At 40.7% G+C, this 25788-nt stretch overlaps 1 protein-coding gene across 1 annotated transcript in view; it reads right to left on the reverse strand.

Annotated features, from left to right (window-relative positions):
- The window catches only part of TANGO6 (transport and golgi organization 6 homolog), a 142575-nt gene that overhangs the window by 100749 nt on the left and 16038 nt on the right, over positions 1 to 25788 (reverse strand). Inside the window, exons 5-10 of the mRNA XM_037041409.1 lie at positions 25576 to 25712; positions 20685 to 20847; positions 19123 to 19205; positions 3720 to 3832; positions 1832 to 2008; positions 131 to 257 (exon numbers count right to left, since the gene is read on the reverse strand). Of these exons, the coding sequence (XP_036897304.1) occupies positions 131 to 257; positions 1832 to 2008; positions 3720 to 3832; positions 19123 to 19205; positions 20685 to 20847; positions 25576 to 25712 (800 nt within the window). The remainder of the gene's footprint in view (positions 1 to 130; positions 258 to 1831; positions 2009 to 3719; positions 3833 to 19122; positions 19206 to 20684; positions 20848 to 25575; positions 25713 to 25788) is intronic.

Here is a 25788-nt window from a genome sequence, read left to right on the forward strand (position 1 = left end):
GTTCTCTGATTATTTCTCCTAACAGGACCTAATTTTAGAACCTGAAATTATGATGGCCTTTAAAATTCAAAGGGGCTCCTGATACTACCCTGGGATAAAGCTGGGCACAAACTGTAAATGCAGTTCTTACCTTCAAGCAGAAGATGAAGAAGTCACCAGCCAAACCACTCTCCTGGCAGTGGGACAGCAAGTCCGCGAGATGCTCTACCTGGCACTGCTCTGAGGACACCTTCTGGTACAGGGCTTCGTCTTCATCACTGAAATGTGGAGTCGATTCATCTTGGTAAGATTGATCACCCAGAGATATTTTTTTGAAACCCCATTAATAATATTCTAAAGTAACATGTTATTTTCATATAAAAATCATTAGAAATAGCTCAAAATTTTGTTTGAATTATTTTCCTGTTACCCCAGAGGGGGAAAAAATCCATGCTTGCATATAGGAAAATTTGTTGTGGTAACTCCAAGGAGATTACAGCCCCTTAAAGTCCACACATAGACCCAGGTTAAGGATGTGATAGCACTGCTTATTCACTCTTTTTCCTACCATGAAGAGAAACTAGTTTCAGTAAGAACAGATGATTTTGACATATGTACACTAAGAAGTACACTAAGGACCTGTTAAGATAGCAGTAAATTTTAACTGCTGATAAGTTAAATACTATAAAATTATCTGTATATTCACAAAATTGGTCCCTGCTTAAACTGTTCCAAAGTGTTTTTTAAAAAAACATAACCTCTGGCCCTGACTTGTATGGTTCAGTGGGTTGGGCACTGTCCCGTGAACCAAAGGGCTGCTGGTTCAACTCCTGGTCAGGGCACACGCCTGGGATGCAGGCCAGGTCCCCAGCTGGGGGTGTGAGAGAGGAAACCAATTGATGTTTCCCTCTCAGCTGATGTTTCTCTCCCTTTCTTTCTCCCTCCCTTCCCATCTTTCTAAAAACAAACAAATAAATAAAATATTTAAAAAATAAACATGCCAAAATTTGTTAAACTCTTTCAGTTTAGAGGCATAGTTATAACCACAGAACCTATCAATGCTCAATAAAACAACTCTCAGTAAATTACTAGCTAGAGTTTGTATGGGTAACTCTGTTTGCAATCAATGTGGTTTTTCTGTTTTCCTCAAGTCCATCATATTGAAAGAGCATTCTAAAATTTAAAGTTAGCCGTGAATTAAAAAATTGAATTTAAATCCTTTAACAAACAGCAGCATTTGAAATGTGATGTAGAATAGCTGCCCCAGGTAAACACTATATGAACTCTGGTCAACAAGAATTTACATTCTGAGGTACCAACATCTACACCTAACACCCAGAAAATGGAAATAACTTAAAATACACTTGTGAGATGTTGGAGAAATAAATAATCCATTCCAATAACAGTTATTAAACACTTTCTAGTCAATCTCTAGGAGAACCAAATACCCACTATAATATTATCATAAAAGACAGCTATCAAGCAATTTCCCTTAGGAGTAAATCTGGCTCTGAACCCCCCTCCACCACTCTGGGAGTGAGAAAGAGCACCAGTCTGCCCTTCGCTCTGACTCACTGGCGAAAACTTTGTGAAGCATGTGGGCTTGCCACGATGCAGAGCCGTGAGGCTCCAGTCAACTGCACCTACTATTAGCTAAGCATCTAGAGAAAAGCTGGAGGATTACTTAAGGCTCACAGTTCATTTAGAGATTATAATAAACAGGAGCACCTCAGTCTCGGCCTCTTCAGGGTTTGGTTTCCTTTCCATCAGCGCCCCTTAGTGGACAAGCCACAGAATGGCCTTTTCCATACGATTCCATCTGAAGAGAGACAGCAAGGATGGTTGGACTCACCAAATGGCCTCTTTGATGGTAATCTCTATGCCACCTTGAGTGGCAGCTCTAAACTGACACAGAGAATGGAGAGAAGGCACAGATTTGTCCAATCCTGCAAAACCTTTCAGGCTGGCAATTGCTGTCTTCCTCTCCAGTTTCTCCAGAATCCATAATAAGATTTCTTGGCAAAGTGACCTGGCAGGAAAAAACGGTTATAAACAAGCTTGTCATCTTACTCTACACATTTGACAATACAGAAAGAAAGACTTTCAGTCCCACTGCATTCTAAATGCTGGCATAATCACCTAGTACTACTACCGAAGTGCAGGAGTGGAAAGTATGCTTCTTGTGAATTTCAGAACACAAATATCCTGAAATCCAATGAATGACAGACTGATCGTTGGCTCTAGAAGCAACCTTGAGATGACATATAAGCCCCATGTAAATTTTTTAAATAATACCAAGTGTACCCATTGTCACTGGATCAGGCACTGTGAAAGAAAATTTACACTGATGAAAAAGCCATCACTATCAATGGACCCAATCACTGGTAAGCAAGAAATGGCATACTGACAAATTCTTGCCTATTCCTCATCCCCAGCACTGGTGCCAATCAACTAGGAGAGGAATGGAATACACGTCTGCGTCTTCCTTCTTGGTCTCTGATGTGGATGTCACAGTGCTATGAGAACTTGGGTTTCAAAACTGAGATAAGAGTTATTATATGGATGGTCCTTTGAAGCCAAATTCACATGTTTTATAGTCTCCATCTTCCGGCAAATGACTTGCTATTGTCACTTCCCTATGACTTTAGCCATGATGACACACTAACCAAAAGTTAGAATCAAAGGCAATGTAAGCTTTGACTAATATGCAAGATTTGAACAGCGTGGAGCTTAGGGACACCACCCCTTGCATAGTCAAAAATCCATGTATAACTTTAACTCCCCCAAAACTTAAGCTGTTCCTTGGTATCTGTGGAGAACTGGTCCCAGGACCCCTTGTGAATCCCAAACTCTGAAGATACTCAGGCCCCTACATAAAATGGCAGAGATTAATGCGTACAGTCCTCCACAACCAAGGGCTTGCAAACCACAGACTGAAAACAGCACAGGTACTTGTTGAAAAAAAACAGTGTCTAAGTCGACCCCCACAGTTCACACCTATGTTGTTCAAGTGTCAACTGTACTTTCCTTCACCACTTGATGACGATAGTTTTCTATTTGCTAAATAATTTAATGCATAGTTAGTCTTCATAATAACCGAGTGAAGAAGGTATGACTGTATATCAGGTTATACGTGGGAGGTTTCCAAACACCAAAAATCAAATTCTGTAGGATTTTAGAAAGGATATAAACTTATGAGGAGGAAGAAGCAACATAAGCAAACAGAGCTGATACAAAAGGAGTCCTACTTAAATTCCAGTACAAAAGATCATTTTCTGCATGGCTAAGACACGCCTTCATTCTAAACAACGCTGGGCAGCACTAACACCAAATCCAAGTCTAAATTACAGAGTGCCACGTTCAGATCCAGATTTCCCGAGCTCGGTTTCTAACTCCCCACAAGGTAGTTGGGATCCATCCCTGCTGCCTCCTTCCTAGACACGTAATTCCAGTATTTTCCACTGATTCAACAGTGGCATGTTCACACACGTAAACAAAGATTTCACATCTGATGTCTAGGACTGAAGCTCAGGAGTCATTCTAAAAACTGCACCCAACCCCCTTCAATCTGCAAGGCTCTCTCTTTTCTAGATGAGCAGAATGAGAGGATTCTCAAATGTGTTCCCAGCTTTGAAAGGAATAAACAGCTATAAGGTGGCATAAGTCAAATTCAAAATAAGAACAACATGCAAGAGAAGACTTCACTAGTTATAAACTAATAAGGCTCTCTCAGTGTTTACCTTATGTGTGACACAGTCTGCTTGGTAAAAGAGTAGAGAGGAAAGAACACTCCCAGGACTGGAAGCAGGGAATCCACCAAAACTGCTACAGGCTCATTCCCGACCACGTACACCTAGGGAAAAGGAGACGGTGAGAGGTATTGTGACTGCAGGCCAGAGAAACAGGAATCAAACACCATACGCTTATTAGCAGGGCTCAGAGTCCTAGGTGAGCAACACTCTGGTCCTAAGATGAAAAGTTTTAGCTCTGAGGCCAGTGAAATCATTTGAGGTTGACAGACAGGCTCAAACACAGGAGGGAGACCGGACTACAGCCCCTTTGTGCGCACAGCCTGAAAAACTGCTGGGCAGCGTGGGTAAATTAACCCACTTTCTGACCGCTCACTTTCCTACTTTTGACTACCTGAGTCTCCTAATCCGCCTATTACTCATCTGCACAGTAACTCCCTTACTGTTGAAGGCTCTGCTCTTAGGAACTAATGAGCAATTAATGCCATATAGAAAAAAGATAAAACAAGTTGGAAAAAACATAGCTTGCTCTAGATTTGTCACTCTTAAGACATCACTGCCACAGTGGCACATCCTCTTCTCTCCAAATCAGTAAATGTTTGAAGCAGTTATGCTGTGCACCTAGATCTTCACTGACTTTAGGGTTAAGTGTGTGAGAATGCTGATTTTTATTAACAATAATTATGGTACACATTCTTTAATATGCAGAGATCAAAGTACTGTCCTAGGTGCTGTAATGAATACAAAAGTAAGAGTCAGCTCGAAGACTGCTTGTGATTTATCAAGAAGAATAAAACAAGTAGACCAATTATAACAATAACTCAAGGTGGGTAACTTAAAGTATCTTAAGAAGTGCAAAATGCTATTCAAAACTCCAGGCAAACATAATAGGATTTCAAAGTAAAATTCTGTTATAATAAAAGCCTGGTAATGTGGACAGTGACGATGATGATAAGAGGAGGGAGAACAGACACTGACATGCTTACAGACTTAGTATGTGTCCCAGGAACTATGGTAGGATTTGCACCTTCCAGGTACTATCTTAGCTTCTTTAAGGAGTTAGCACATTAAAATTCTAACAATCTCACAAAGTCAGTATTAGCAGTCCTATTTTAACGGATGAGGAAAAGGACACCTAAAGAAGCCCTTATTTAGCCCTGGCTGGTGTGGCTCAATGGGTTGGGCAACGTCCCACAAACCAAAGGGTTCCCGGTTCAGGTCTCAGTCAGGACCTAGTTTGCAAGACAGGTCCCTGGGATTGGGGGCAAGTGAGAGGCAATCGATCAATGTTTCACTTCCTCTCATTCTCCCTCCCTTCCCCTCTCTGTAAAAATCAATCAATCAATCTTAAAAAAAAAAGGGGGGGGGATTTTATTTCCAGAAAGTATTGAGGTAGCAATCAACACTGTTTATGGGAAACTAAAGGTCATGGAGGCACCAAGACAGAAAAATCTCTGTTCTTTTCCAGAAACCCTGTCCCTTTAAATCAACCCTAATTTTTCACACTCTTTAAACTTCCCAACTCCTCTGTGGAGCTCGACAACCAAGAAGCCAGCTTCCTGTGCATGATCTAATCTCCATGAGCCCAGCTAAATGAAGTGCATTGTAGGCAGCGTTCAGAAGCCATATGCAGGCCTAATTACATACCACCGGTTACGGGAGGTAAGAAAGAGGTTCCCCAGATAACGCAGCAGCCTATAGTCTGGCTCTGGATTCTGCGTTCCCGGAGGTAATCCCTACGGAGCCATCCCTCCTTACCAGCACCTTTTGTACATTAAAAACAAAACAAACAAACAAAAAACAGATGGAGTCAAATCTTTATTATTTATTGGCTTGATTGGGCCCAAACATCTCAAACTTTAATATGAACTCAATTAAGAACATTTCTCAGGGGTATATACATTGTTGTTGATAAATTCCTCTAATTTTTAAATTCTGGTACTGTTCTGTATTTTATTAACAAGAAACAAGTGCTACATTTTTTTTTTAAGATTTTATCTTTAGCGGGGAAGGGAAGAAGAGAGAGAGAGAAACATCAATGTGTGGTTGCCTCTCACGTGTCCCCTACTGGGGACCTGGCCTGCAACCCAGGCATGAGCCCTGACTGGGAATCGAACTGTGATCCTCTGGTTCACAGGCCCGAGCTCAATCCACTGAGCTACACCAGCCAGGACTCTACTTTTACATTTAAGAAAAATTGTACAGCTATTTATGCATATGTTATTTATTTTTATATAAAGCTTCAGAAATGTTTACTGAGTGCCAGTCGTGTGCCAGGCATATACTCGTGAACAAATTACCTGCTTCAAAGCTTATATTCTATTAATAGTTGGGGGGACAGAAAATAAGCAATAAACATATAATGTCAGACAGTGACAACTGTGATGAAGGAAAACAAAACAGGTTACATGAATAGAGAGTGATGAGGGGAAGAGCAGGAAGAGCATGTGGAAAGAGAAATGAAGGATAACTCCTATCAATTCATCAACTAATAATCCATTAAGTTCACTGATAGGAACAGAGAAATGAAATTTTTTTGCAAAGTGGAAAGATTTAGAAATAAAGCCTCCTTTTCTTTACATCTCAAAGAATTTAAATGGCCTCGGCCTGTCACACACAGGACTGTCGCTCCCCCGCCAACATGAACAGTAAATTCTTCCTTGTACTGAGCCCAAATCTACCTCCCTTTAAGCTTCCTTGATGGAGGTATAACTGGCCATAATCCAGTTTCTCTCGTCCACCTCACAGACTGCTCTGTGTCCCTAAAGACCAGATTGTATTTTGTAGATGAAAGACAGGCAGTGGGACATATTAAATAGACCCAGGTCAAGTTCTACTTCTTCCATAGGCCTGCTGTGGATTTGACTGTTCAACTGTTCACTCACTCATTCACTAATTCAAATATTCATGAAGCATCTAATCACCAGTAGTGACTTTCCTCCTCTAAATTCCAATAGCATTTTAAAGCTTGTAACCTATGATCAGTCTTTGAACATACAGTTATTTCTCACTTCCTCAACTTGCCTGGAAGGCAAAAGTTAAATTTCCTACTTCAACCCCTATTGGAGGAGGTGACCATGTTATGTTACCTCAATTTTTGTTAAATGAGCAATTTAGACACAGTGACATACAATTTAAAGGAACTCCACTGTCATGGCTTTTATGAAGCAAACAATAACTACCATTTATTGTGCGTCATTGAGTACCTACTCAAGAACGGACCAGGGCGCTGCTGGTGTGGCTCAGTGGACTGAGCACCGGCCTGCACCGAGGTTGCTGGCTCATTTCCCAGTCAGGAGGGCACATGCCTGGGTTGCAGGCCAGGTCTCTGGTTGGGGTGTGCAAGAGGCAACTGAGCCACATTTGTCTCTCACATAAATGTTTCTCTCCCTCTCTTTCTCCCTCCCTTCCCCTCTCTCTAAAAATAAGTAAATTAAATTTTTTTAAAGTTCTGAAACTAGACAGTGGTGATGGTTGCACAACATTATGAATGGACTTAATGCCACTGAATTGAAGTAGTTAAAAACAATAAATTTTATATTTTGTGTATTTTACCACAGTTTACTATTAATAACCCTATACCTGCAGTCTCTGCATAAAAGAGCTGGCGTGCCTGAGTGGCACCATGGACAGTGGCTTCTGTACCACTTCCTCCTCCTCTTCCTCCTCAGAGCCTTACGTCTCCCCTTTCTACCAGGTCTTCTGGTGGCCACACGGTAGCCAGTCCTTTCCAAGGACAGCCCCATCCTTCCAATCTCTTGCCCCACACTGAACTCACATGCAGGGTAACAGTGTGGTCTGCACCGACTTACACTTCCAAAGCAGGCTCTGGTCACTTCCCCCTTAAGTAGGCTCCCCAGACTATTGACTTGTATCAATACAATAAAGGAACATGTGAGGCCAGACTGATTCAGCCAGTGCTGAACCACGATCTCTTGGTGCCAGCACTGACAGTGACCAGATGCTGTAGGGAAAAAAAACAAAAACAAAAAACAGTCCTTCCACTGAAGTCACACTGCATACGGAGGAAACTGTTGGGCCAGTCTCCACCTCACCAGGTTGGTGACAGTACCAACTGGAGAGGCAGTGAAGGCACAATAGGAAAGCTGCTTCCTGGCCACTGAGAGGCGGCTCCACCTCGCCGTCTCTGCGCCCTGACGCCCAGCTACTGTCCAGTTGCCCTGGACTATGGAGTCTCTTCCTAGTGGTGGGTCCTCCCTGCTCACCTAGAGGCAAAGTGGGATGGGAACCCAAGTTCTGAAACAGTACTCCACACGTTATTTCCACCTGTGGTAAAAATATTCCATATCATTTGCAAGTTTCCTTTTTTCAGCAGTATAATTATTGGGTACATGTCACACAGGGTTGTTTGTAAATACTTCTACTGACCAGCTGTGAGACTTAACACAAATCAATTCAGTCTCAGTTTCCTTATGTGGAAAGTAAAAGGATTGGATTAATCAAGCTTTAAGGCCTCTTTCATGTCTAAGCTAGCATTCTCTGACTTGGCTGCAAGTCTGCCCATTTTCTTCTATACCTTTCTGCTACCTCAGCCATGAAGAGGTAAGAGTAGCTGAAAAAAAAATGAACCAGCTTTCCCCACCCAAAACATTTTGAAACACTGAATCTTCAACTACCCCTTTCTTATGTAATTTCTGTTCTATCAGTTCTGAACTTGGTGGTTTAAAGATAAAATCCTATTTAGTTGAAAACTTTTCTGGTTACTTGAAGTATCTGTACAGTCAGGGATCACCCAACAAAGCACCAAGAGATGGGAAAACTGAAGCAGGGAAGGGAGAGACAGACTCGCAAGGTACCTTTTCAGTTCTTGGGTGTATAAGGCCCTTCTCGAGTAAGTGAAAACGGTGCTTTGCGGTTGAACTTCCGTAACTACCTGGGGCCTTAAATAAATGTGTAGGACGGAGCTGAGGGGCTCCATAAGAGAACAGTATGGCTCCATAAAAACCACAGCGGCTCAGAACAGATTAGAAGAGGAAAGCGGGGCCCCACTGGCAGCCGGGGATTTCCTCATTCCTTTCTGGGGATTTCCACAGCCCTTCCTGGTGCAGCCCGGCTTTCCACAGCAGAGCAGCATGAGAGACGGCGTCTGCGGCTCAGCCTTACGCTGCATCTGAGCTTACAGTGCTGCTCCCCTGAGTAACCCACGGGTAACAGAGGCATGTCTCTGGGCACTTAATTATAGGTCGCACTTCACTGTAACTCTTTGTTTGCTTGACTGGGAGCTCCTTGAAGGCAGTGGCTGACTCTTAATCATTTCTGTATTTGTAAACTTCACAGAGTCTATCTGGCATTTAGTAGGTGCTTGGTAAATATTTTTTGTGACTGATTAACTGATTCAAAGAATAAATGAAAAAGGTAGACTAAGTGATGTTCATTTTCTCTAAAGCTCTATTTTTGGGGAGAAGTTACAATGCCCTCTGTATTTTCATTAAAAAAAAAAAAAACCCTGCAGCCAGAAGCCACTCAATCAAAGCAAATGAACTGAAGAGAACTTCAGCCATGAAAGGGAGATAAAAGTGAACAAAGGCAGCCTGACTTTATCTTACTATATTGGCTTGTTCAGCACCTATCTTCAATGCCTGAAAGACTGAATTTCTCTAAAAGGATTACTAGAAATTTAAAGAAAAAAAGGAAAGAAAAAACTCACAAGAGTCCAAATGGTCAAACGTATTAAGAATAAACATGCATTTCTGTTTAAAAGCAAAACAAAACAGAAAGCAGTCCTCACACGCTCCGTCTCTCATTGCACAGACTCCCACCAAATTGTCAGGCATATCCCTTAGAGGCCCCTGTCGAGTAACTGAAAATGCACTGGGAAATCAGGAGGCAGAAAACGTGGGTGTGGTTTTTTTTCTGCCCCAAATCACATATTAAGTGGGTGAACATGGACAAGACATTTAAACCTGCCTTCATCTCAGGCTCTTCATTTATAACGTAGGCACCAAGCTTTTAGCACAAGGACCAATTAAGATAATTCGTGGCAAAACATTTTACAAAACAAACAGCCTTGTGCAAATGTTAAATTTATTCCTAAATATTTTATTCTCACTGATGCCACTGTAAATGGAACTGTCTTCTTAATTCACAGCCTTATCTTTTGCAGGGATGGACAAGTGTGGAGATAAAGACATGATGAGTCCATTCAGAATGAAGCTGACTTAATCTTAACATTGAAATCCAGCACAGGCTGAAACTTGATTTCACTCCCGTTAAAGATTAAACTAGTCAGATGCTGCCTTCTAAAATATCACAGTGATCCTTTCGATAGCAATGTTCCAGAACTGCTAATGCACTTACTGAGTTCAAGTAAGACTTGTGAGAGGCAAAAGAACAGGACAAGTGACCAAATACAATGTTTCGTTCTGTGCATGCTTTCAGCTTTTTAAAAATTATCTTTTTAAAAAGAGTTTCCCTGGACTGAAAGGGAACTGACATTTTTGAGTACCTGTTACGTACTAAAGCATGCAATGAACCTACCAAAAGTTACCTTATTTATCTTCACAACGCAAGTGTTAAATATGTCACCTGTATATAAGCTACATGGAGAGCCAACCCTGGAGCCAGATTCCAAGCTAGCTCTCACTGACTCAAAGGGCCAGGTGCTTGTTACTTTAATATAGCACAGAATCTGAACCGCAGCATTTAGGATATCGAACACTGGCATACCCCACAGCTTTGGAGGGCTCTCAGTCCTCTGCATGTTATTTGAGGCCACAGTTCAGTTAGGGATAGCAACATCCATAAAGAATGACTGTCTTTAGGGAATAGCCACAGATTGGAGGGAGATTAACTTAAAGCCTTTTGTACTCTGAAAACTATTCCATGTGCAAATATTATCTTTTCTAAACATAGAAAGAGTAAGAGAAAGACGGAGAAGAAGAAAGGTTGGTCCCTAACCCAGCTCTGCCACTCACTAATATGATTTGAGACAAGTCATATCAGAGTCTTTAGGATTTTGTTTCCTTTACTGTAAAATGAGGGATTCATTTGTCAAAACCCAAACAATGTACCACGACTAGGGCAAATCTAACGTAAACCATGGACTTTGGGCGATGCTGACACGCCAGTGCAGAGCCATCGGCTGCAGTGAATGGACCATGCTGGCGCAGATCGAGGCACTGGGAGGCTGTGCATGTGCGGTGCCCGAGGATGTATGGGAACTCTGCACTTTCTGCTCAATTTCTGTGCATCTGAAACTGCTCTAAAATAAAGACTATCTTAAAAAATGAGGGGTTATACTAAGTCCTCCCAGCTCTAATAGTGTATTATTCTAATTTACTCTATTAAAAATTCAGAAAGAGGCATCAGCTGGCCAATCTGACAAGGAAACCTTAATTAGAAATTCATTGCCCTGGCTGGCGTAGCTCAGTGGATTGAGCGCGGGCCTGCGAACCAGACGATCGGGGTTCGATTCCCAGTCAGGGCACACACCTGGGTTGCAAACCGGTTCCTTGCAGGCTAACTACCAGCAGGGGATGCACAAAAGGCAACCATACATTGATGTTTCTCTCCCTCTCTCCTTCCCCTCTAAAAATAAATTAATTAATTAATTTAAAAAGAAAAAAAAAAAAGAAATTCATTAAGATTAATGGGGAAAAATACTTAGGTAACTAAAGTCCAGATTCCCTGAATGTTGAAACAGAGATAGAAAATAGAAATAAGAATGAAGAAAATAAGCTAATTGGGTAACTTCTAGCCTTTCCTACCCTAAAACTTCTTCTACCTTTAGGGAGTCTTAGCAAGTGCTATAAGGAATGCTAAAAGTAACCCCCCCCACCCCCGCCCCTCATTCACACAGGTCCACCATCAGATCCTGGCCAGTTATCTTAAGAGAAAGAAAATGTCCAAATCAGAAAGAATTGGAATTCTCTTATCCTACTCTACCCAGAACCAATCTCTATGCAATTGAGGCCTCTCTTCACCTCTCTAGGCAAAGAAAACACCACAAAAGGATATCGGCATTCTAGGGATTGGGCCCAGACAGGCAGAGTCAGAGCAAATGGAAAATAGAAAGCCAAAGGACTAAAGGCTCTTGGAGCTGCATATCCCCTTCTTTGGCTCAGGTAATTTTTCCAGATGTAAGATATGTACACAGAAATGATGAGAAGTATTTATGCAGATGAAGGACAAGTGACTGTGCCCAGTTTTCAGTTCAGTTTGACAGCACCACATAACACACCTGGACTGGTGAGAACTCCCCGCTTGGCTCACCAGAGCCACACTGCCCCTCTCACTGCTGTGCACGAAGGATGCAAGAGGAGAAAGGCCCTCCCTTGTAACTGTTCCCACCATAAAATTTTCATTCTGAGAGGTGAGGGATAGTCCTTAAAATGGCAAAATGTATTTATACTTTAACTGTTTCAAAAGGGAATATTTACAAAACGAATTCTAGGCAATCCCTACCTCCTAAAATAAAGTACACACACTGAACATACCAGCCCCAACATACTTTGTTTTTCCAAATTATCATGCCCTTTGGGGGTGCTTCTTGCTCCTCTCTGCTGGCATCCTCTCCTCACTGTGCCTTAGTCAGTCTGCTTCATTCCTTCTAGTTCAGCTGTGGTCATAAAACCACATCACCACTCTGGTCAGAACTGCGGATAAAGTAAAGGTGAAACTGCCTCTGAGAAACCAAGGAGCTCTGCATCTGGAGGACAAGATGGCAGCGAGGTGGGCGGCTGTCATAACACAGGTGACACAATGGTAACTCGGAAATGTCATGATAGAATAGACATGAAACTCCAGGAGATGAAAACAAAAACGCCTCTTCAGAAAGAGGGCAGGGAAGGACCGCAAGTGTGGGGACTGACAGGAGGTCGGTTGGACGATCTTTTTGGGGAAAGTTGTTGGTCAGGGTGAGTCCCGTCCTTCAACCCACCAAAAATAAAAAGACAACCCAACTTATAAGTGGGCAAAGGATCTTAGCAGACATTTCTCCGAAGAAGACATGAAAGGCTGTAACATCACTAGCCATTAGGGAAACATAAATCAAAACCACAGTGAGATACTACTTTACTCCTACTTAGGAGGACTGTAATTTTACAAAAGAAATATAACAAGTGCTGGCCAAAATACGGGCAAAGTGGAACTCTTATAGATTGCTGGTGGGGATACAGAATGGTACAGCCACTTTGGAAAACAGTCTAGTGGTTCCTCAAAGGGTTCGACTGAGTTACCATATGATCTAGCATTTCCACTCTTAGGTACATACCCAAGAGAAATGAAAACATACATACACACAAAGTCTGCACGTGAATGCCCACAGCGACATTGTTCCTAACAGTCAAAATGCAGCAATAACACAAATGCCCATCATGTGATGGATAAATAAACAAAATGTGGTATATCCCTACACTGAAATACTGGTCAACATTTAAAGGAATGAAGTACGTACTGCTTCATGCTACAATGTGGATGAAACTTAAAAACAAGTTAAGGGGGTGTGGAAGGACCAAGCGAGAAGGTCTCAGGGACGTGGATACCAGTGTGGTGATTGCAGGGGGAGGGGGCATAAGGGGCTAAATGGTAATGGAAAAAAACTACAATAAAAGATTTTTTAAAAACATGTTAAATAAAAAGCCAAGTACAAAAGCCACATATTATATGGTTCCATATACACAAAATGTCCAGAAGAGGCAACTCTATACAGAAAGAAAGCAGGTTAGGGCTGGGGCAAAGTGAGAAGAATGGGCAGTGACAGCTAATGGGCGTGGGGGTCTCTCAGGGAGACTGAAAATATTCTAAACTTAGACTGTACTGATGGGCGGGCAATGCTACAAATACACTAAAATGACTGAATTGAACATTTTAAATGTGTGGATTGTGTGGTTATGTGAATTATATCTCAATAAATCTGTTAAAAAAAAAGAAAGGAAAAGAGAGAGACAACCAGAGCTGGAAACATTCCCAAAAGCCTCGCTAAAACTGAACACCCACTTGCACCCCCGTCACCCGGAGTTGCTGAATCAATTCCACCATCCCAGATGTTTTCCTTTTCCCCTCCCTTTGAGCTGTACTCTATAATTTAGTATTAGCAGTAAGTTAATAAAAAAAAGACAACACATCCTTTGTAGCTAAATTTTACCCAGTGTTTACCATTCCCCTCCAACACACACATTTCCCTGTTTTCCTCCTGCGGCCGAGCTGCCAACCCCTCACGCAGAGTAATTACCCTGCTGCACCCCTTCCTGCCCTCACCGAGTCCTGATCCTCGTGCGTCAAGTGTCAGGGCAAACCATTTTGCTTCCCTCTCCGGGAGGTTTTAAATTCACCAGATTGTTCACCAAACTAGAAATGAATTCCTCACCCCACTCTCTTTGAGGCAATGGTAGGAGAAACAACAGGATTCATTATTGCTAGCTGTCCCAGTTTTTAGATGCTAATTCACTTGCCATCAAGAAGCTGTTTTGCTTTCTTTTACTTTTAAAAACAATTTACTGACTTCCAAGAAATACTACGAGGGGTCTGTATAAAAGTTTGGTCACAAGTAGTGCTCCCCTTTCCAGTCTTTCCAACATTCCACACCCAACCACTTAACAGCTTCTCACCACGATATTTCTTGGATGGGAAGGAGGTAAAGATAATCTTTTTGAAAGTTAGTTGGGCCTTGTTTTCTAATTCAGATAATTTGCTTTCTAGACTGCTCTACATAGTCTCTTCTTTTCCTATAACCTGAAAAGTCCTTGACTATCAATATGCAGAACAGGACATAAGAGCTTTCTTTTCATAAGTCTCTAAATGAGGCATTAAAAATTAAAAAAACAGCCCTGACTGGTGTGGCTCAGTGGACTGAGCACTGGCCTGCAAACCAAACCGGTGCCAGTCCCATTCCCTGTCAGGGCACAGGCCTGGGTTGCAGGGCAGGACCCCCGTGGGGGCGTGAGAGGCAACCGTACATTGATGTTTCTCTCCTTCTTTTTCTCCCTCCCTTCCCTTCTCTATAAACTAACTAAATATTTTTAAAATAATAAAAATATAAAAACAGCATTATATTCACTAAGTCACTATGTCATGTTTTATTTATGAGCAAAATTATTCTATATTTGTATGCCAGGCCAACCCTGTAAAAGGTATATTATTTGTTTTTTAATAGCAAAATTAAATAAAAAGGTAGAAAATATCTCACTTTAGTAAAAAGTGAGTGTCATGGAGAATGAATTTTGAATTTTCAAGCATGCATTTTATACCTACAAATTTCTTAGTAGCATACATAAAGCTCAAAACAAAAGCACCTGCCTTCTTATCTGAAAGAATAAGACTGACTACACACCCTCTTACGCTGCTGGTGGAAATGCAAAATGGTGAGGCTACTTTGGGAAACATATGATGCTCCATTTATATGCAATATCCAGAATAGGTAAATCTATAGTTAGTTAATGGCTTCCTAGGGCTGGAGGAGTGGTGGTGAGGGAAGTGGGGGTGGTGTGGGTGTCATTTTGAGTAATGAAATGTTCTAAAATAGACTGTGATGACAGCTGCACAAACCTATGAATATACTAAAAAACCACTGATTTGCACTTAAAATGAGTCAACTATACAATATGTGAATTGTATCTTATTAAGCTATTTTAAAACAAGATTTACTCTACATTCAAATGTCCATTGACTGATGGGCAGATGAAACAAATGTGGTGTAGTCATACAATAGAATATTACCTAGCAAAAAAAGGGACAAAATAATGATATTGTGGCATAGGAACCTCAGAAGCATTATGCTGAGAGAGAGAAGCCAGCCACAAAAGAGCACATGCTGCACGACTCCCTCACACGAGTACCCACAAACGGCAAACGCAGGGAGTCAGAGCGCAGACCGGTGCTGCCTGCGGCTGAGAGTGGGGACAGGGAGTGACTGCCAAGGGGCACAAGGGACCTCTGGTCGGGGAGGGAGTGACTGAAACGTTCTAAACGTGTATTGCAATGGTTTCACAACTCTGTCAATTGACTTACAATTGTACGATTAAAACATTATTTTATGGTCTCTAAAGAACACTTCAAAAAAACTGTTTTACAAAAAACATTTACTCTAAAAGAGGCAAATACATTTTTAAGGGGCAAAATATATGAACAATTTAGAGAAGTAAAAAACATGAATTAACTAAAAACACAAAAAGATGCTTAACCTCTTAGTAATAAAAGAACTAACTGCTAATTACAATTACAGTGTACATAACAGATTGGCAAAAACTCCATGGAAACAACTCAAATGTCTCCCAACAGAATAATGAACAAATACTTGGTGATACAGTCATATAATGAAGTAACATCTAGTAGTGAAAATGAATGAAATAAAGTCATTTACATTACAATGTCATTTAAATAAATTTAAAATCAGCCCTGGCTAGTGCAGCTCACTGGATTGAGCACTGGCCTATGAACCAAAATGTTGCCGGTTCAATTCCCAGTCAGGGCGCAAGCCTGGGACGTGGACCAGGCCCCCAGTTGGAGGCGTACAAGAGGCAACCACACATTGATGTTTCTCTTCCTCTCTTTCTCCCTCCCTTTGTCTCTTTCTAAAATAAATAAATACAATAAAAAATTAAAAAATAAATAAATTTAAAATCATGTTCAATAACACTACAAATAACTTACAGAATAATAAATACAAATTCAGGAGAGTGACTCCCTTCAGGTGGGAAGCAAAGGAACTAAGAGCAGGGATGAGTAGGTAGAGAATTTCGGCTGAGTGATGGGGATGAGTGTTTTACTCATCACACTTCTTGTATATTTGAACTATTATATTTCATAATAAACTAAAATTTGAAAAGTTACTCTAAAATGTTTAATTTACTGCCATAGAGAAGAAATGAGAAGTGTGGAATATAAATTTTTTAATTATTGAGATATAATTCACATGCCATAAAATCCGCTCTCTTAAAAGGTCTAGTCCAGTAGTTTGTAGTACGTTCACAAGGGTGTATAACCACCACCACTACCTAATTCAAGAACGTTTTCCTTGCATCAAAAAGAAACCCCACACTCAGGCGCAGTTACTCCCAATTCTCTGCCACAACTCCCTGCAACCACTAACCTCCTTTCCGTCTCTATGAATTTGCCTATCTTGAGCACTTCATACAAATGGAATTATACAATGTGTGATCTTTGGTGTCTGGCTTCTTTTCTAAATTTTTAAATTATAATTTTTAAATGTTCATCTGTTGTGGTATGTATCCGTACTACATTTCTTTTTGTGGCTAAAAAACAGTGTATTATGTTTTTTAGCTATATCACACTTTATTATCCATTCATCTGTTGATAGACATTTGGGTTGTTTCCATATTTTAGCTATTATGAATAGTGTTGCTGTGAACATTCCTGTACAGACTTTTGTGTGAACATGTTTCCATTTTCTTGAGTATATACCTAGGAGTAGAACTGCTGGGTCATACAACTCCACGTTTAACTTTGTCAAAACTGCCAAAGTATTTTCCAAAGTGGCTGCCTCCACCTTTTTAGATGGAGCACAGTTTTAAAAGTTGTTTACTCTTATAAATATTTTTTAAAATATTTTATCTATTTATTTTTACAGAGAAGGGAAGGGAGGGAGGAAGATAGGAAGAGAAACATAGATGTGAGAGAGAAACATTGATTAGTTGCCTCTTGCACATCCCCAACTGCGGACCTGGCTTGCAACCCAGGCATGTGCCCTGACCAGGAATTGAACCAGTGACCTTCTGCTTCACAAGCCAGTAATCAATCCACTGAGCCATACCACCCAGGGCCTCTTATTAATATTTTTATAGTAAAATACTACTGTAAATTTGTTGAAATACACATTAAAAAAGAGTATTTACCCCAAGTCTACCTGGCCCTAACACAATGGATTTTATTTTTGCCTACAAATACACATTTAATTCATATCATAAAATAATACGTGATTTATATTTTTTCATTTTAAGTATATATGTAGGTAAGTCATTTGAAGGATTCATTTGTTCAGACTTCTTTTTTTTTCTTTTTTAGATTTTATTTATTTATCTTTAGAGGGGAAGGGAAGGAGAGAGGGAGAGAAATATCAGTGTATGGTTGCCTCTGGTGTGTCCCCTGCTAGGAACTGGCCTGCAACCCAGACATGTGCCCTGACTGGGAATCGAACCTGGATCCTTTGGTTCACAGGCCCACACTCAATCCACTGAGCTACACCAGCCAGGGTGTTCAGACATCTTTATGATGGTAATTACTATCAAAAGTTATAAGGTAGATTTGAAATGCACATACACTTTTAGGAAGCCTACAGTATTATAAATGTCTCTGTCAGCTGCTTTAAAAGACATGCCTTCATCAGTGGCATGTGCCAGTTAGAGAATATAAACTGTTTAACATTCAGATAAATGACGAAACTGAGAGTTTCAAAATGTGTCAGTTCTACCCTGGCTGGGAAGCTCTTTTGGTTGGAATGTTGTCATCCTGATACCCCAACATTGCAGGTCTGATCCCCAGCCAGGGCACAGGCAAGAATCAACCCATGAATGCAGGCCTGGCTGGGGTGGCTCAGTGGATTGAGTGCCTGGCTGTGAACCAAAGGGGTTGCCAGTTTGATTCCCAGCCAGGGCACATGCCTGGGTTGCGACCAAATTCCCCAGTTGGGGGCACGCAAGAGGCAACCACACATTGATGTTTCTCTCCTTCTCTTTCTCCCTCCCTTCCCTTCTGTTTTTTTAAAAAAATCACCAACTTTTAAAAAAAAAGTATCAACCAACGAATGCATGCATAAATGAGTGGAACAACAAATCAATGTTTCTCTCTCCCTGTTCCTTCCTCTCTAAAGTCAATAAATAAAAAAGAATTCCAATCTACTAGTTTTATTCACTTACATCTTATGGTTTCTAATTTCAAAAAGTGAAAAGATTTAGCTTTGGCAGGTGTGGCTCCGTGGTTTGAATGTCAGCCTGCAAACTGGAAGGTCACCAGTTCAAATCCTGGTCAGCACACATGCCTGAGTCTAGGGCTAGGTCCTCAATTGGGGATATGCAAGAGGCAACCAAATGATGTTTCTCTCCCTCTTTCTCCTTTCTCCTCTCTCTAAAAATAAATAAATAAATAAAATTTTAAAGTGAAAAGATTTACGATTTGGAATTTAACATTAATCATTCTAATTCTTAAAGTACCAATTAAAAGGGCAAATTATTTCATTTGTTAAATTTTATTTATTGATTTGAGAAAAAGAAAGAGAGAAGTGTTGATCTGTTGTTCCACTTATGTATGCATTCACTGGTTGCTTCTTGTACGTGCCCTGACAGGATGGAGACCAAACCCGCCACCTCAGCAGATCAAGATAATGCTCCAACCAACTGAGCGACCCAGCTGGGGTGACAAAATAATTTTAAAAGATTAAGTACAAATATAGCTAAAAACACTAGTGACTCAAAGTACCAACCTTAAAGACATCCTCAATGCATCTACTAAGTTCTTCTTCTGTCACCAAAATGGTCCCTGGCACCACGTCACTCTCCGGAATCTCTAGAGAACAAAACCAAAATTACCTTCACAGAGGCCAACAGAAATAAGAATTCATTTTTAAGCCATTTTTTAAAGACTATACTGATTCTAGGATTCCTATTAAACATACAAAGGAACTTTAAGTATTTGCTCAAATATCATGTTTGTCCAAATAAATAACTTTCACTTCACGAAGGCTCCACCAGGTAAAGATTTACTCTGTAAAAGAATCAGACTTTCTCTACCCCTCGCCACCTTATCCCACCACAAACACCCAGAAAAATCCCCACTACAACATGACTGCCACACCAAGTCTACACAGAGCTAAACTTGGTTTAACCATAACACCAAGGTTTTTTTTTCTTCCATTTTTAACCTTAGGAACCACTATCTAGAAAATTTTTTTTAATCACTAAGAACGCTATAATGATATTTAGCATCCCAGCATTAAGGCATAAAAACATAATAAGGGAAGTGGAGAAAATGCCAATCTTTTAAAACATTAAAACAGAACTAAACCCACTGGCCAAATATGGGAAAAAGGGGGCACCAAAGTGAGTGACAGGAATGCTTGGTAACCAATTAAAAAAGAAATCTATAAATCTATACTGATAAGTAATTATTATTTTAAAAGGGGTGAGGTAGGGAGAAGGAAAAGATCTTCTTTATAGAATGCCATTTAACAAAACGGAAGCAGCAAAAAAAACAGAAGGTCACCATTTTATTGAAAAGACTCATCAATGGATGCTATACCACAGCATGAAAGACACTGAGGAACAGTATTCACACAGTATCAGACTACCATTCCATGCAAGACGAATTACATAGGGAGGAAGGTATTTGCACAATGGGGAAATCTGTGTGCTAACACCTTAATCACATGTAAGGTTGTTAATAATGGGATAAACTGATAACACTTGCCCCTTAATATGATGGAGACTAAGTAAAAAAAAAATCCTCTTATGTCATATTCCTGCTGAAGTGTTTAACCTGGATCTAATCACGAGGAAACAATTAGACAAACACAAATAGGGGAACGTTCTATAACCTGGGCTCTTCAAAAATGTCGTGGTGAAAGATGAAAAACTAAGGAACTGTTCTACATTGAAGGGAACTGAAAAGTCATAAGTGAATGTAATGTCTGATTCTTGACTGGATTCTGGATTTTTTTTAAAAAAAGCTATAAAAGAAATTCACAGGACAATCAGAGAAATCTGAATAAATTCTGCAAACAGATGATATCTACAACTAACTCTCAAATGTTTCAGAAAAAAATGTACACGTATAGAAAGAGAGAAGATAAAGCAAATGTGGCCAAAAACTAACAGCTGGTTAATCTAGGTGAAGTGTAGAGCGGTGGTCCACTGTACTCTTCCTGGAACTGACATGAAATAGATTCATCAAAATAAAAAGTTGGGGGGAAAAGGTAAAACTGAAGACGTTGAACTACCACGACAGAAATCACTTACAGGCACCTGGTCGCCGACCCTCCTCCATTACCTGCTGTACTCAGACACCGACGCAGAGGCGCTAACACTGGCTGAAGCAAGTACTTTGCCACCAGTTGTGGGCGTTCTCTTGACATAGTGATGAAGGTGGTGGTGGCCACTCTCTGAAATTGTCGTGCTGTCAATTTATCTTGAAAGTGGAATAAATCCAGAATCTAAAAGAAAAAGTACATTAAGTAAATACCAGGTTCTTTACAAGGGGCATTATATTAACTGAGAAGAGAAAACACTGATTTCTTTAAGCCCAAAGATAAATTCACTGCAATAACAATGATTCAACAAAATCTTTTTTTCCCCCCAATTTAACAACTCAAGGTCCTGGACAAGTAAGACAGTTTGGTTAGAGCATCATCCCAATATGCCAGGGTTGCAGGCTCCATCTCTAGAGAGGGCACATACAAGAATCAACCAATGAATGCAGAAAACAACAACAGAGAGATCTCTCTCTCTCCCCCTCCCCCTCCTCTCTCTCTAAATAAAAATCAAAATAAGCCCTGGCTGGCGTAGCTCAGTGGATTGAATGCAGGCCTGTGAACCCAGGGATCTCAGTTCGATTCTCAGTCAGGGCACATGCCTGGGTTGCAGGCCAGTTCCCAGCAGGGGACACACAAGAGGCAACCATACATTGATATTTCTCTTCCTCTCTCCTTCCCTTCCCCTCTAAAGATAAATAAATGAAATCTTAAAAAAAAAATCAAAACAGAATAAAATAAATTTAACAACCCAGTATCAAAAGCTATGAGAACTGAAGAGACTATGTTTTATTAAATAATTTAATCAAATATATAAAATGGATGCTCATTGTCACAAATTAGGAAAATAAAGTTTCCAGAATAAAATTAAATCTTCCTAAATCACTATAATTATTTTGGGTACATTTTTCCAATATATTTCTTTTTTTCCTTTTTTTTTAGATTTATTTAATTATTGTTCAAGTACAGTTTTCTGTCTTATACTCCCAACCCAGCCCACCCCCCAATATATTTCTGTATAATTCATCTTCCTTCTTAATTGGGGCTATACTTAATACTCAGTTTTGTGTATTACTGAATTCTCATATTTTATACATTCTTTTTTTTTAAGATTTTGTTTATTTACTTATAGAGAGAAACAGAGGGAGAGAAACATCAATGTGCGGTTGCCTCTTGTGTGCCCCCTACTGGGGACCTGGCCTGCAAGCCAGGCACTTTGGTTCACAGGTGGGCACTCAATCCACTGAGCCATACTAGCCAGGGCATGTTATAAATTCCCCAAAAATATTATATCTAGACATTCCATTTCTCCCCAAATTTTACTATTATAAATAGCACCACCAAATGAATTTACTGAATTAAGACATATAAATATATTTAGACTCTGAAGATTATCCATTGTTTTGAACTACCCCCGACAACAGCTATTTTATTCTCAAAGACAAACCTAGATTTCAAGTGCCTGAGAGAGTTTAGCCCAGTCTATAAGAAACTGACAGAAAAGTATATTTCTGTCCCTGACTTAAAAATGACTTTGCATTTTTTGCAGGCAAGAGAATCCCTGTGCCCTCTGACACTGCCCAAAGGAGACTCAGCAAGCCTAAAACCTATGACTCGATTTTATCATTTTGCCAAGTACCCACACTACAGTGACTAGTTTCAGAAACTTTACTCATCACTGTACACACTGACTTTGTCCTGTAACATGACTGACTTTCTTCCGGACTGTACTTCAAAAGCCATTGTCTCACATCTAAATGTAGGGGGACTACTGATTAAGAAATTCCTTCCACAATTTTTACCTATCAGATCAGCAAAGACAGAAAGGTTTTATAACATGTTGTGTAGGCAGAAGAATAGGAAAACAGATAAATAGAGTCAGTTAAAAATTCACGTAACTGTTTATACCCTTTGAACTGGTCATTTCAATTCTAGAAATTTTTCCTATGGTATAAGATTTGTGAATACTAACTACAGCGTGGCTTGTAATAGCCAAATAATGAAAATAACTGAAATATCCCTTAGGAGACTGGTTAAGTAAATTATGATACATTAATGTGGTGAAATACTATGTACCCATGAAAAAGAATGAGGCAGCTCTATACAAAATGACTATATGAAATAATCTCCAAGGTACACTGTTAAGTTAACAAAGCAAAATGAGCCAGAGGTGGTGTAGCTCAGCGGATTGAGCATGGGTCTGGGAACCAAAGGGTCACCAGTTCAATTCCCAGTCTAGGGCACATGCCTGGGTTGTCGGCCAGGTCCCCAGTAGGTGGCGCATGAGACACAACCACACATTGATGTTTCTCTCCCTCTCTTCCTCCTTCCTTTCCCCTTTGTCTAAAAATAAATAAATAAAATCTTTTAAAAAAAGCAACTTTAAAAAAAGCAAAATGAAAGACAGTGTGTGTGGCATGTTATCATTTGGATAGAAATTAGACTATATATACCCATCTAATTGTATATACCTAACACACAGAATAAATCTGAAAAATAAATAAGAAATTGGTAATAGTACTTCTGATGGACTAAGAAACAGAAGTGAGAGGGAAGCTTACTTTTCTGTTTACTCTTGTGATTTTTAAATTGGGTACCATATTAATTTACCTTGTTTATTTAGTATCAACTTTTTAAATAATTAAAAACACACAGAGCCCTGACTAGTGTGGCCAGTGGATTGAGTGCTGGTCTGTGAACCAAAGGGTTATTGGTTCAATTCCCAGTCAGGGCACATGCCTGGACTGTGGGCCAGGTGCCCAGTGTGGGGGCATGCGAGAAGCAACCACACATTGATGTTTCTCTCCATCTCTTTCTCCCTCCCTTCCCTGCTCTCTAAAACTAAATTAAAAAATATATATTATATTGCTTTTACCTCAATGTTAGAGGAACATTGAAAGTTCTTTTTCTGTAAATAAGCAGATAATCCTCAACGGTTCAAAAGAAACAAACAGACTTCCGGCCAAGATGGAGGCGTAGGTGGAAACAATGTACCTCTTCGCACAACCAAGTTTATGAACAACAAAGATTTAAAAACCAGAACACAACCAAAACAGAGAGAAAATTGAACTGTACCAAAGTCTGACAACAACAAACCATTCATCCAGACCAGTAATAGGGGCAGAGTCGGTGGCCAGTGGACAGGGGTCACAGCAGGAAAAAGCATCCAGACCAACCCAAGCACGCAGGCGGCAGTTGGCAGATCCCAGGTGTGGGGTGGCAACGGGTGGACCCAGTGAGGGCACAAGGCAGCTGGCTGACTGTGGTCACACATTGGCGCAGATAAACCAAGGAGCGAGCAGTGAGGCAGACCTCACAAACCAGGTCCCCAGCACCAGGAAACAAAGCCTAAAAGCATCAATTGGAAAAACTTTTGGGGGTCAAGGTGCTGGGAGAGGCTCCAAGGCCCACAGAGAATTCGTTGGAGAGACCCACAGGGTCCTGGAGGGTGCACAAGCCCACACATCCGGGAACTAGCACCTGAAGGGCCCAATTTTCTTGCGAGAAGTGGCAGAGAGGACCGAAATCCGAGAAAGGGCAGAAAAAACTGCCATTGCCCCTCTCTGACCCCAGCCCCACATACAGCGTCACAACCCAGCTACCTGGGTTGCCTCGCCCTGGTGAACATCTAAGACTCCGCCCCTCATACATAACAGGTGCGAACAGACCAAAACACTATGGCTCAAGAAGAACAGCTCAAAGCTCCAGAGCCAATACTTCTAAGTGACCAAGAGATAGCCAACCCATCAGATGCACAGTTCAAAACACTAGTGATCAGGATGCTCACAGAACTGGTTGATTATAGTCATGAATTAGATGAAAAAATTAAGGCCACACTAAGTGAAATGAAGCAAAATGCACAGGGAACCAATAGTGATGGAAAGGAAACTGGGACTCAAATCAAGGGGGTGAACCAGAAGGAAGAAATAAATGCCCAAACAGAAAAAAGTGAAGTTACAAGAATTAAAAAAAATGAGGAGAGGCTTAGGAACCTCCAGGACATCTTTAAACGTTCCAACATCCGGATTATAGGGGTACCAGAAGGGGAAAAAAACAGCCACGGGTGGAAAATTTATTTGAACAAAAAATACAGGAGAACTTCCCCAGTCTGGCAAAAGAAACAGACTTCCAGGAAATCCAGGAAGCTCAGAGAGTCCCAAAGAAGTTGGACCCAAGAAGGAACACACGAAGGCACATCATCATTATATTAGGCAAGATGAAAATGAAGGAGAGAATCCTAGAAGCAGCAAGAGATAAGGGGACAGTCACCTACAAAGGAGTTCCCATCAGACTGTCAGCGGATTTCTCAAAAGAGACCTTACAGGCAAGAAGGAGCTGGAAGGAAGTATTCCAAGTCATGAAATCCAAAGACCTACATCCAAGATTCCTCTATCCGGCAAAGCTTTCATTTAGAATGGAAGGGCAGATAAAGTGCTTCTCAGGTAAGGTCAAATTCAAGGAGTTCATCATCACCAAGCCCTTATTATATGAAATGTTAAAGGGACTTATCTAAGAAAAAGAAGATAGAAAATATGAACAGTGAAAGGACAGCAAACTCACAGTTATCAACAACCACACCAAAACAAAAGCAAACCAAGAGGACAGCTAGATCAGGAACAGAACCATAGAAATGAAGAACACATGGAGGGTTAGCAACAGGGGAGTGGGAGGAGGAGAAGGGAGAAGATACAGAAAATAAGTAGCATAGATGGTAGGTAAAAAATAGATAGGGGGAGGGCAAGAATAGTAGGGGAAATATAGAATCTAAAGAACTTGAGACATGTGGTCATAAACTAAAGGGTGTGCAGGGTGGGGGGGAATGAAGGAGGGAACAGAACAACTGTAATGATATAATCAATAAAATATATTTTAAAAAATAAAAAAATAAAATAAAGCAACAAAACGGTTTACCTGGGGGCAGACATCCCTGTAGTAATCCTCTGGGGAAAGAGACTGCTGGGGACAAGAGGCCAGAATCTTTGCAATCAGGTCGCACTTCTTCCAGTCAGCAGCCGTCGCCTCTGCGTCACTCCCACCAGCCGCTCCCGCTGTCAGTGATGGATGGAGATGTCAAAAACTCATAGCAGCCTCCCATAAAGGTACTTAAAATTTAGGGCAGAGGGT

Source organism: Sturnira hondurensis, unplaced genomic scaffold (assembly GCF_014824575.4).
Source record: "Sturnira hondurensis isolate 20B ecotype Veracruz unplaced genomic scaffold, ASM1482457v3 Scaffold0003090, whole genome shotgun sequence".
Lineage (NCBI taxonomy): Eukaryota > Metazoa > Chordata > Mammalia > Chiroptera > Phyllostomidae > Sturnira > Sturnira hondurensis.